This window comes from Drosophila navojoa, chromosome 5, assembly GCF_054131105.1.
Source record: "Drosophila navojoa isolate 15081-1374.11 chromosome 5, UAZ_NAV_1.0, whole genome shotgun sequence".
Taxonomy (NCBI): Eukaryota; Metazoa; Arthropoda; class Insecta; order Diptera; family Drosophilidae; genus Drosophila; species Drosophila navojoa.
In genome coordinates, this window is record NC_142893.1 from 8,929,176 (window position 1) to 8,942,141 (window position 12,966).

At 43.8% G+C, this 12,966-nt stretch overlaps 1 protein-coding gene across 1 annotated transcript; it reads left to right on the top strand.

Annotated features, from left to right (window-relative positions):
• On the top strand, positions 1–5,720 carry Achl (La ribonucleoprotein translational regulator Achilles). The gene is made up of 2 exons (XM_018106034.3): positions 1–324; positions 992–5,720. The coding sequence occupies exon 2, from the start codon at positions 1,908–1,910 to the stop codon at positions 4,560–4,562; it is 2,655 nt and encodes an 884-aa protein (XP_017961523.1). The 5' UTR covers positions 1–324; positions 992–1,907; the 3' UTR covers positions 4,563–5,720.
• The last annotated feature ends 7,246 nt before the right edge of the window (positions 5,721–12,966 follow it).

Consider the following 12,966-nt stretch of genomic DNA (forward strand, 5'->3'; position numbering starts at 1 on the left):
ATACATTTGCTATTCCTAGACATTTTCTTTGGAAGTTGTTGGCAAACTTCCTACCCACAGACCGAATTTCTTTCGAGTAGACACCTAGACTACATAGCAGATACTCCATTAGTGCTCGCACGCTCATTTGTTAACCCTCGGCGAATTGTCATTTCGTGTCGCTTCCTGCTTCCCCATAGATAACTGTGTGTGTGTGTTTGTTTTTTTTTTTAGAATGCTGGACTTGCATGCTGCATTGCAATTTGTTTCGACTGCAAATTGGATGCAACAAGGTCACAAATCGACAGAGCAACAACAACAACAACAACAACAATGACACTCAATGTGAGAGCTAAATAAAAATCAAGTGAAGCACTTTCCAAATTGTCGGCGAACGAGGCGTATGAGCAATGCGAGCGAACATTGCGCGATCGTTCGCTCTGCCTCAATGCAAACAGCCTGCGAAAGAAAAAAAATTAAAATTTGCAAAATAAATAAATCGGAAGCACCTCGCCGTGTGTGTGTGTGTGTGTGTGTGTGTGTGTGTTGCTGTTGTTGTAGCTGTATCTTGCCAGAACAATTTATAAGAAATAAAATTCAAAAGCTACAACAACAGCAACAACAAACGCAGCCTGACAAATGCAGCAAGCGAATGTTGTTGCTGTTGCTGTTGTTGCCAACGCAACAAGTTTCGTGTGCTGCTGCTGCTGCTGTTGCTGTGTTGCTCAGTTGCCAATAAGTTGTCGCCGCTGGCAGCGCAGTCGGCGCAGCTGTCTCTCCCCGTTGCCGTTGTTGTTGTTATCGGCTGTTTCGTGCGTACTTGGACCGCTCAATAACGCTCGACGCGGCTGTCGCTGCCTGCTGCCGCTGCCTGCTGCTGCTGCTGCTGTTGTTGGCGTCGCTGCCGCCGGCAGTCGCTGTAAACACAACAGCAACAAAAACAAAAAAATATACAAAAATTAAACGAAAGCAGAGGGTATTTAACCGACCTCAAATCAATTTGCAATTTCAGTCTATCTCCGCGTTGCAGCGTTGCATGAACTCGCGTACGTAAACGGATCAACATATTTATATTACATATATGTGAAATAAATAATCAACTATAGCAACTACAACAACAACGAGCACTTGGCATACACCCTCAAGTCAAACGGAAATAATTAAGAAACGGGCAACAACAACAACAGCAACTGAAAGAAAGAAACGGAATAATAATAACAAATCAAATATACAGCAACAAATGTTTTATCAACAAAAAGAAAAAAACCCAATTGCATACGAAATAGTTAAACCAAAAGCAACAACAACAACAAGAAATTGTTGCGGTGCCGTTTTTTAACGACTATCAAATGGTGTCGGTGTCAAGCGCGGCCTAGAAAACAAAACAATCAGCCCCCTACCTTTACATATATATAAACTATATATGTGTATATATGTCTAAAATTATAGCCAAATACAGTCAGAGAATTCCAAGCACGTTTTTAGCCAGGCTGCAGAATTACGCAAAAAAATAAATAAACTCAACAACAACAACAACAACAGCAACGACAGCTATAAACAGCTGACGTTCAATGAACGCCCAGAGCTGAGCGTAAATGCAGACAGTGAGTGCCAAATGTAAGTGCACAGCGCCAGCGAGCTGAACTTGAAAGTGAAAGTGAAATTCGTAGCAGACAAACCAAAGTGAGATAGACGCATAGCAAAAACAGTTACGGATACAGCGATACAGCTAGAGCTGCAGTTAGAGATACAAAGCCAGACACAGACAGAGATAGAGACAGAGATACAAAGGCAGACAGAGATACAGATACAATTGTGGTAACAGTTGTGTATTAGCAATTTACAGCTGCTTTTGCTGGAGTGCCCAGTGCTCAGAGCATTAGCCAATTGTCAGCAGGAAAAATATATAGAGCAGCAAATCTTCTAGAATGAGCGAGCAGGAGGCGGCCAGCAGCTATGAGGTCAAGGCGCCACAGGGGCACACCTTTGTGGTTAGTCCCGTGGCAGCAGCAGCAGGAGCAGCAGCAGGAGCAGCAGCACCCATACTGACTGCTGTGCCCGTCATGAAGCCCACGACGGCGTCCACGACTCAGCTGATTGAGCTGGACGATGGGGAGCAGGAGCAGCCGAGCTGCAGCTCGCAGGCTGTGGTGCCGCTGTCCTCGTCGCTGCCATCGAAGCTGCTGCGGCTCCATGCCAAACGCTCGGCTCAGGCGCTGCTGCATCAGATGGAATCGCTGGACTCGCAGTTCGGCTCCGGCTCCGAGGATGCAGCAACGAGCAGTCCAAGTGCGCCGCCCATGTCGCCGCCCCTGTCGCCGGCCAGCGACGATAAGCTGCTGGACGTGGGCATGGGCTCGTCCATTGGCGACTCTGAGGAGTCTGAGGAGGATGATGAGCTGAAGCCGCTGGCTGTAGACAATCATATCATACCGGAGCCAGAGCTGGCGGAAGGTCAGGTGGCATCGCCGCCAGCTGTGCCGCTCAGCGAGGCCAATCTGGAGAAGTTCCGCAAGCATCAGGTGGACAACATCTATTTGCATCCCAATTTCAACATGGACTCATCTCCCCCGCCGGCTGTGGCGCCAGCCAATTCACCTGTGATGGAGACGAAGCGCGTGCATCGCTCGTTCCTCAGCATAAAGAAGGCAGCTGAGCAGGAGACGGAGCAGCAGAGGCAGCAACAGCAGCAGCAGCAAGCGCAGCAGCCCGTGGAACCGAATGAGATTGATACGCTGGAGCCGTCGCTGGTGCCCAGCGATGAGCTGGCTGCCGAGATAGCGGACGCCGTGGAGTTCTACTTCTCCAATGAGAGCATACTGAAGGACGCCTTTCTGCTGAAGCACGTGCGCCGCAACAAGGAGGGCTTCGTCAGCCTGAAGCTGGTGTCCAGCTTCAAGCGCGTGCGCCAGCTGACCCGCGAATGGAAGGTGGTGGGCGATGCAGTGCGTCGCATGTCGCGCAAGATTGAGCTGAACGAGCAGGGCACCAAAGTGCGCCGGCTGGAGCCGTTGCCCAGCTTCGATGAGACAATGCCCTCGCGCACCATTGTCGCCTGCGATCTGCCGCTGGACAAGCTGAGCATCGAGAAGGTCTCCGATCTGTTCTCCAAGTGCGGCGAGATCGCGCTGATTCGCATCCTCAAGCCGGGCATGGCCATACCCGTGGATGTGCGCCAGTTCATGAACAAGTATCCGGAGCTGCAGCAGAAGGAGTGCGCCCTGGTCGAGTACCTGGAGTCGTCGTCGGCCCGCGAGGCACTGCATCTGGCCGGGCCCTTCCAGGTGTACGAGATGGTCGCTCCCAAGAAGAAGACGGGCAAGAAGGCAGCCGTCATCCAGATCGCTGCCCCCGTCGCCCGCATGGTGGAGAACTATCGCTACTACAACGATGCCAACTGCGAGAGGACACGCGGCGGCAGCTTCTCCGGGATGCCCAGCCACGAGCTGCCCATGCACGATCTGCGCTTCAAGCTCAAGCGCAACAACTCGGACTTCCAGCCGAGCTACTACCAGCAGCAGCCGCAGCCCATCCATCATCCCATCTATCATGGCCATGGCTATCAGCACTATCAGCCACGTGGCAGCATCAATATGGACTCACTGCAGCAACACCAGCAGCAGCAGCAGCAATCGCCCACGTCTCCTGGTTTTTTCGGCTATGTGCCCAGGCGCTACAGCAATACGTCCACCATATCAGCGAACACAGCGGCCGCTGGCTTGGTCGAGCCCTCCTCGCCTCCTGCCGCTGTCGTCGCCAACAGCAACAGCAACAACAGCAGCAGCAGCAGCAATCCTAATCCTGTGCCCATGAGCAGCCTGCAGCGTCGCCTGTCCAACTGCTCGGAGCAGAACTACGGTCCAGATGCCACCCAGGCGTTGTCCATGTCACGACGCGCCAGCAACTGCTCGGAGACGGGCGCACCGCAGCGTCGCGACTCCAACTGCTCGGAGAGCTGCCCCTGTTCCAGGCGCGTCTCCGACTTTGGCCAGCCGGACGCGTACCGCAAGAGCTCCGTCTGCTCCAACGGCAGCTGCTCGGGCAATGGAGAGCGCCGCTTCTCGAACGGCTCCATTCAGTTCGAGCGCACCTTCTCCAATGGCAGCGACGGCAACGGCTTCTATCGTCGTCCCTCGAACGACTTCAACGTGGAGCGCGAGCCGGATCAGCTGGTGGGCGGCGGCGGCGGCGGCTATCAGGTGTGGCCGCGTCGCTACTCCAACAACTTCCAGCAGCTGAACAGCAAGCTGGCCGCCTACGACAATGCCCAGTACATTGGCGGCCGTCGCATCTCCACAGACTCCGGCTACGATCGCCGCTGCTCCTTCGGCTCCGAGGGCTTCGAGGGCTCGCCGCGCTCCCGCACCGGCAGCTTCCTCAGCAACTACAAGCACGGCGGCGACTACGACGGCCAGCCCCGGTCGCGCACGGGCAGCTTCCTGGACGGCTCGCCCCGATCGCGCTCGGGCTCCTTTGCCCAGCGGGCCGCCGAGAGTCTGGTGCGCACGCCCATTGGTCCCGATGGCAGCAAGGGTTTCGGTCAGCGGGCCCGCAAGCTCGGCCAGACCGTGTCGCCCGTCTAGTTGACTCGGCCTGCCAATTTGTTAACTAATTTTAGTGGGTAATCTATTATTGTTTCTATTATGTGTGAAATTATTTAATGGCTGTACACTGTGATTGCTGTCCAACTGTCCAATTGTCCAATTGTCCAACTGAACCAACCAGAACCAGAACCAGAACGACGACCAAGCCATGACCATGCCCCCCAACCCACTTACTTTTACAATAACAACAATAATCTAACGAATTTTGTAGTTCATAAGTGGAATTTGATTTGAGTGCTGAAAATGTGGCATTTCCCTTGCGCTCTCTTGCCCCACTGTGCAGCCAGCATATGATGAAATATACTTAATTATATAGTATCACTGCCAGCAATTAGTAATTAGCTTAAACTTTGTTTAGTTAGCGTTACAAAGTTTTGAAATTTAACAAAATATTGCAAAAATTTCAAGTGAAAATAATTTGAGAAGGAATAATTTCAAATATAGAAAAATGATTTTTAAAAGACGTTTTTAATAACTAAAAATGTTTATAAAAATATATAAAGTAAATTTTATATATTCGTTTTTTAGGATTAGTTACTCTTAGTTTTATTTTATTTTATTTTATTTTTTTTGACAATTTGAATTCGAACTAGAATTTCTATAAATTTATACATGGTATATAACTTATTGTAAGTGGCCATAATTAAAATATTTATAAAAAATAATAATAATAATAATAATAATCAAAAACTAAGTCTAAGTTATTTAGAGTCTCAGGTTTCTAGCTTAGAATTTGTTTATGCAGAGAGCAGGAACTGGAATGCCACATTTTCGAATTTGAATTAATTTTGTAATTAATTTTTATTTCACATTTTGTATTTCAGTTTTCCATTATTTTGTTCTTGATTTTTACACAATATTTTAACTAGCTAATAAACGTTTAGGCTTAAGAAACTTGGTTGTCCTTGCAAGGGGAAACAGCAAAACGGTTTAATACAGGAGAGAATAAAAATATTTTTCATTTTTAGCTTTTAGTTTTCTTTTGTGCAGACATAAATCACAAATTTATGCATTCGATAAGGTGCCAATTAAATAAACTATTATATAATATATACAAAAAAAAAATATATATATATATGTATGTATCGAAAACCTATTGTAATACTTTGCAAATATATCATTATTAAACAAAATATATATGAATTGTGTTTAGCTTTTTATTGAACTTGAACGAGTCTTCCCCAAGGCCTGGCCGAAGCTTCCAAAATCTGTCGACTCATTGTCTATGCGAAAGATTGCGCAATTGGCAAATCGAAAGCAAACAATTCACAGCTCCAGCATCGCCACTCGAGAACCGTTTTAGGCGAAGGTAACTAGGTCACAAATACATAGATACAAATATACATAGATACAGCAACAGCTACTGCTTCCAATTGCAGACATTTGTATGTTAGCTATGTGAAAGCGAAATGAAATAGATTTCATGATCGCAGCTTTGAATGCGAATTTGATTATCGATACACAAATGCGCATTTATGAGTTTCACACACACACACGCACGCACACACACACACATTGTGACACACGATCCGTGTTAAGTCTGTGAGCGCGTGACGCATGCAACGCCAAGTCCAAGTACCCATCGCCTCCCACACCCCCACCTACAGCCCCCACACTCTACTCACACTCGCACACGGCACGGCGCCCTCTCCTCGCTCCGCAACCTTTCGGATTGGCCGCCTGCGGCTTAGACGCTCGTAATTGTTCATAAAGCGGCCGTTAGCATTGTTGCCCAGCTATTGGTATTTGCTTGCGGTTGCTTTTGTTGCTCTCTGTATGCAGTGTTGGCTGAAATCAAACGGGTATATTAGCTTTGTTCAACTGGGGATTTGTGCTGCATTCTAGATTCAAATTCTTCTTTTATGTAGTTATTTTCCAGCGTCTGCGACCCTGTGAATAGCTTCCTCTATCCCTTAGGCACGCCTACTTCCGCCTACTGCATTTCTCTATTACTTAACCCTCTTGAGTTTGTTCCCATTCTATAAATTCTCTCTACAACTTTCAACTAAAGTCAACCTGCACTTCATTTGAAAACAGGGCATCCTGCAGTCGGGTTGAGCTGCTCCCGCACCGCATGTACTTGTTTTAAGCTGCAGCTGAAGTACTCATACTTCGCCAATCGGTATCTTAATCGTTGGCCGTGCGTGTGCGATTTTTTTGTGGCTCCAAGGTATTCGATGTTTTATATATACATTTATTTTTTTTTTTTTTTGTCTTTTTTTTCACTTTATTATTAAAATATTTCAATATTTTGTTGTATTTTATTTTCGATTTATATGTATATATATTTTTTTTGTTGCTTGAGCTGCGCACGCATTGCGCCGCCCACTCGAACAATGTGAAGCCAAAGCCAAACTGCAAAACCCGTTTTTTTTTTAGCGCTGAACTAATTGTCGCACATTTCTCAGAGCGTGGGCAAAGGAGCTGTGCTCCAGCTTCATGGCTACAAATTTGCAATGAATGTAGAGCTATGCATGTGCGTGTGTGTGTGTGTGTGTGTATCTATGGGAAGCTGTGCGTGCAGCTTGCATAACATTAATGTGGCTTAATCTCCAGATGGCGAACGACCCCCCAAAACACATGCAATTTGTGTGGCCCCCTTGCAACAGCTTGGGGCAGGCACGAACCGAAGCAGCGATTAAGGCAGCTAATTGAAGATCAGCTTTGCTTAATATTTATACAATAAACGTATAGGTATATGACTTCCGGCTAAAGTACATTTAAGTGTGGCCACTAAATTTAGCAGCTCGAATGCAATTTCATGCTAATTGTGCAAATAAAATAAAACAGGAACTTTCGAAAATGAAAGCTGAATGCGCAACCGGTTCAGGTAGAAATCCTGATTTGATCAGAACCGAATTGTCAATTAATTAAATGTGATGCTGGGTTCATGCCCAAACGCATCGTGCGAGGCGCATTCCAGGCCTTATTTATAAATATTGTGCAAATTAACACGACTGCCAGCTGCGGCCAACAAACATAACTCGATGACATAACCCTAACCACTTTCAATTCGATTCCCGACTCTGGGAATCGCTGTGCATTGAACTGTGTGCTGTCATAGTCAACTCAAATCTCGAGCCGTTGCCGTTGAGCGGCTAGTGGCGGCGAATCTTGATGCCGGCCTTGACATGCGTCTCGCTTTTTGGCACACTGCGTTATCCTTGAGTCGGCTAAAAATGTCTCAAAGCGATGCGTTTCAATGAAACGCTGCGGGCTGCTCGCCTGCTCGCACGGCTCGCTCGCTCGACTCGACTCGTAGAACGTGCCGTGTGGCAAGTGCTTTTGGCAAGCGCCAACCTTGACCGTCATTCAACAAGTCTACGAAAAGGCCTTTCGGCTGCTCAGCGACGACGACAGGCAATGAGAAATTGGACTGCGATTGTTCGCATGACGTATGCACAATGTATATGAGATTTACTTCCGGGACACTCGAACAAAGGTTGCGGCGCGAGGGTTTTTCATTTATCTTCAAGTACAATAGCTAAGCATGGCAATCGAAACGCAACTAAAACATAAACAATAATTGAGAAATAATAAAGAGGTGCGTAGAAATTTCCGCAGAATCAGCATATTAAAATAGCCAGCTCTATTGGCAGCCGCAGTGCGTTTGTAGTATTTATTTCAATCTCAATTGCATAAACAATTCTCGTCGCACGGCTGACCTCAGCACGTTCTCTCTAACCGAAATAAAAATAAATTCACAAATATCGTACACTCATCAAATAAATTAATTGCGATTTTGTTTTTCACATTGATGACCAACTATATTAACATAATTCACACATTTTCCAATTACTCGAAGACATTAAACGAGCGAGTGCAAAGATTGTTAATGAATTCTATCTGCTGATATGTGCAACGATATACAAAAAGAATTTACTGGCTGAATTTTAAGCAGGGCTGTTATACAAACGAGCAGCTCAGGAGTATGCAAACATATTGCTGTCTTCTATGATTGTGAAATTAATTTTTTTGTTGTTTTTTTTTTTTTGTTTTTTTTTTTTTTATTATTTTATTAAGTGTAAAACCGGTAGGACCATAACAACACAGGGAGGTATATTAATTACTTTTACTTACTTGAATATTTGCTATATATGCAGGCAATTAATATATATAAGCCCAAATGTATGCAATACAAAATATTGCCTGGCTATTGCTTTATGTACCAACAGTATAGCAACAGTGGCATTGTCAATACAATATCAACAGTGACACACTAATGCACTGTTAGCTAACATTGTTAACCCTACAGTTCATTTCTGCTAGCCTGGTACTTCCAAAAGTTGCACAGCTATTTTGATGAGGTACCAAGCACACAGATAGAGTGTGTTGCAATGATAATAAAATATGTTGCATAATTTTGTGCTGAACTGTCAAAAATGTGTTTTTATTGCATATTTCCGAGGGCAGCGGGAGTAGCTACAGAAATTTGATATAAAACTGTTGCATACTTTTGTGATGAGATGTCGAAAAGTGCATTTCCATTGCATACTCTAGAGGGCAGCATTGTAGATTTAAAGAAATCTGGCCTTCGCAATAGGGGAATTTACGCTAAATCCAACTATAGACGCATATGAGTCCTGCAAAATCGAGTAATGCATCTATAGTTGGATTTAGCGCAAATTCCCCGATCGCGAAGGCAAGATTTCTTTAAATTTACAATGCTGCCCTCTAGAGTATGCAATGGAAATGCACTTTTCGACATCTCATCACAAAAGTATGCAACAGTTTTATATCAAATTTCTGTAGCTACTCCCGCTGCCCTTGGGAATATGCAATAAAAACACATTTTTGACATTCCAGCACAAAATTATGCAACATATTTTCTTATCATTGCAACTTTTCGACATCTCATCACAAAAGTATGCAACAGCTTTATAGCAAATTTCTGTAGCTACTCCCGCTGCCCTCGGGAATATGCAATAAAAACACATTTTTGACATTCCAGCACAAAATTATGCAACATATTTTATTATCATTGCAACACACCATCTGTACCAACAGTATAGCAACAGTGGCACTGTCAATACAACGTTAACCATGGGCAGTTTGTGATTGGACCAAAACTAGATTTTGCAGGACTCATATGCGTCTATAGTTGGACTTAGCGCAAATTCCCCGATCGCGAAGGCAAGATTTCTTTAAATTTACAATGCTGCCCTCTAGAGTATGCAATGGAAATGCACTTTTCAACATCTCATCACAAAAGTATGCAACAGTTTTATATCAAATTTCTGTAGCTACTGCCGCTGCCCTCGGGAATATGCAATAAAAACACATTTTTGACATTCCAGTACAAAATTATGCAACATATTTTATTATCATTGCAACACACTCTATCTGTGAGCTTGGTACCTCATCAAAATAGCTGTGCAACTTTTGGAAGTACCAGGCTAGCAGAAATGAACTGTAGGGTTAACAATGTTAGCTAACAGTGCATTAGTGTGTCACTGTTGATATACATAATAAACCCTGTGAAAAAAAAAGTCATTTAATTATTTCCTTTCTTACTTCTCATTTCTGTTCGTCAGTTACTTCACTAACATTTTCGTTAATATTTTGCTCTCAGCAGCAGCAACAGCAGATCGCTGCAGAGATAACAGGAAATGTTATGTGCGTCTGTTCGTTCGTATGTCCGTTTGTCTGTCCATCCGTCTGTCCAATTCAATTTAAATGTTATCTCTTAAAAATAATTGATTGAATAACACTCATTAATAACTTATTAAGTGCTCCTAGGCTCTGATTTCCCTTTTCCAACCTTTGACAGGACTACATTCCATGCGGCCTGTCGCCAGGATAAATGGCAGGATGCGACAGTCGCGACACTCTGACGACAATTTGGAATGCCCCCAACCAACAGCGCCACCGCAACCACTGCAGTAGCTGTGCCTGCCCAGACACTCTCACCTACACAAGCCACAGCAGACATTTTTATTTACTAGCTGGCGCCCGAAGGCGTTCGCTAATTGCGCCTAAACGCCACGAATAGGCGCCAACAGCAATCTAAGGGCACAGGAAATAGTCGAACGAGAGAGCGAGAGAGAGGAAGAGACAGTAAAAGAGAGAGAATGAGGAAACTTGTTATGTGGAGTACGAGTGGGAACTGGGGACTGGCAGCGCTTTGTAGTTGATAGCATTTGCATTTAGTTGCCACATCGTAGCTAATAATAAAAGCTAATTAAGCATTACTGTGACAACACCTGTATAAGTTATGAGTGTGTGTGTGTGTGTGTGTGTGTGTCTGGGTGCTACATGAATACAACACTTTCCACAATAAATTGTCACTAAATGTCACTAATAAGTGTCAGAGCGAGACAGCGAGCAGGAGAGAGGGAGAGTATTTCCAGGCAGCAGCCACCACAACAACAACAACAACAGCTTGATTTTCTAATTAATTTATGATTTTCCTCACCGCATTAATCTCACTCGAATGCCGTAGGATGTGGGGCGCACGTTCCTCAAATGAGTGAAAAAAAATAGAAGAAAATGTCATGCAGATGTGCCTAATGTTGCTGTTGTTGTTGTTGCTGCTGCTGCGGTCTTAGGGGCAGCTCATGTTTGCTTAGACATTAATCATAATTTCAAAAGAACAACATCTAAATTACGTCTCGTTTGGCTTTTGGACTGAGCTGCTACGTGGATTATGCGATTTGTTCTGTTGTGGCGTCTACATTTTTAGCAGCTCGATGTTGCGTGCAACAAGTGCAGCGGCAGCTAGTCGACGGCGCTGTCTGTCTTAAGTGGCATTTGCCAAAACACTTTCTTGGAAATTAATTAAAACATATGCTCATCACTCAGTACCATAAATCAGGGCTACACAACAACAATAATCAGTTTCAATTTGTGCGTAAAACTGTTTGATATCAGCAGCAACAGCAGCAACAGCAACAGCAGCAGCAACAGCCGTTGGGTAGCAGCAATAGCAGCGCCCCAGGCCAATTAGCAGGCAAGCAGCTAGACCCCAGACAACAGCAACAACAACAACAGAAGCAACAGCAACTACAACTCTTTAACCCTTGTTTGGGGCCGCAATTTGCCGCCACTTGAGGAGAAGGGAACAACATTTGGTTGCAGCTCATTAAAATGCCGTCGCAATTGCAGTCAAACTCAAAGAAATTAAGCGAAATGCAGCTCGACAAAATCTCATCGATGCGTTGAGGTGGCAACAGCAACAGCAACAACACTAAACAACAACATTTTAGCCCAACTCCCTCCCAATCGAGTGCTTTGGGCTCCTCCCTGCTGCTCTAGTTGCCGCTTGTCAACTGTCGTCCACTGAGTAATTACAGTAAATTAATTGCTCCGAGGCCTGTCACTTGTGCATTGTCTGCTAATTTTTTCCAATTGCAACCGTGCGGCATGCAACGTGCAACGCGATTTAATTGCAGCCATCAGCACGTGATTAAAATAAATTGATTGTTGCAAGTATTTTTGATTTGATTTTAGATTCTTTCTTTTCTGTTTTTCGACTATAAAAAAAAGTCAAAGACAAATCTCATAAATAGCCCACCCCAAACTCTGCACAGCCACTGCACCCACTCATAAAGCAGAGATGAAGAAGAAGAAGACGTTGATTTAAAGTGCATGTTTTGTAAATATCTAATTTGATAATTGGTTGTAATTTATGAGTTTTGTCGCTGCATGTACAAAACATACATAAATGACGCCTTTTATGCTTCTCAGAACTCCACACACACACACAGCCACACAAAATGAGCACACATTAAATTAATATGCAGCTCTGCTTCTTATTTTTCTCATTTTGTGGTTTTTTTCTTAATTATTATTTATATCTCTGTCAGCTCTTGAGGGAGTTTTTTCATGAATGAACTGAAATGAAATGCAGCCGTTGCTTAATGTGCAAGCGAATGAGGTAAGTTCCTTTCTTTTTCTTTTTTAAGTAATCCTTAAGGATGCAGAAATTTGAGAATCAGCTGCAACTTAAGTAAGGTAAAAAACAACATCCATAAAAAATTATTAAAAATAGCTTATATGAGAGCTAGAGCAGTGCTATAAAATATATTCTAAATATATTTATGTTAAAGCATATTAAAAGCTATTAAGCGATGTTTCTTTTTTAATGATGTTTAGCTAAAATTGATATAATGATATTGCTTGATGCTAATCAAAAACTATGGATCTTTAAAAACCTAAGCGAATTCCAAACGTTTTGTATATGTGGAAAAGATCTGGTAAGAAGAAGCTTAAGCTTCAATACAATATAAAAGCCATACATATAATATCTAGGTGAATTTAATAACTATAAATATAGGCGAGAAAATAAAAGAAGGAATCTAGAACATTTTATATAAAAATATAGAAGCTAATAATAATTTTTTTTTAATTAAAAGAAATTTTTATACCTTTATATGATGTATAA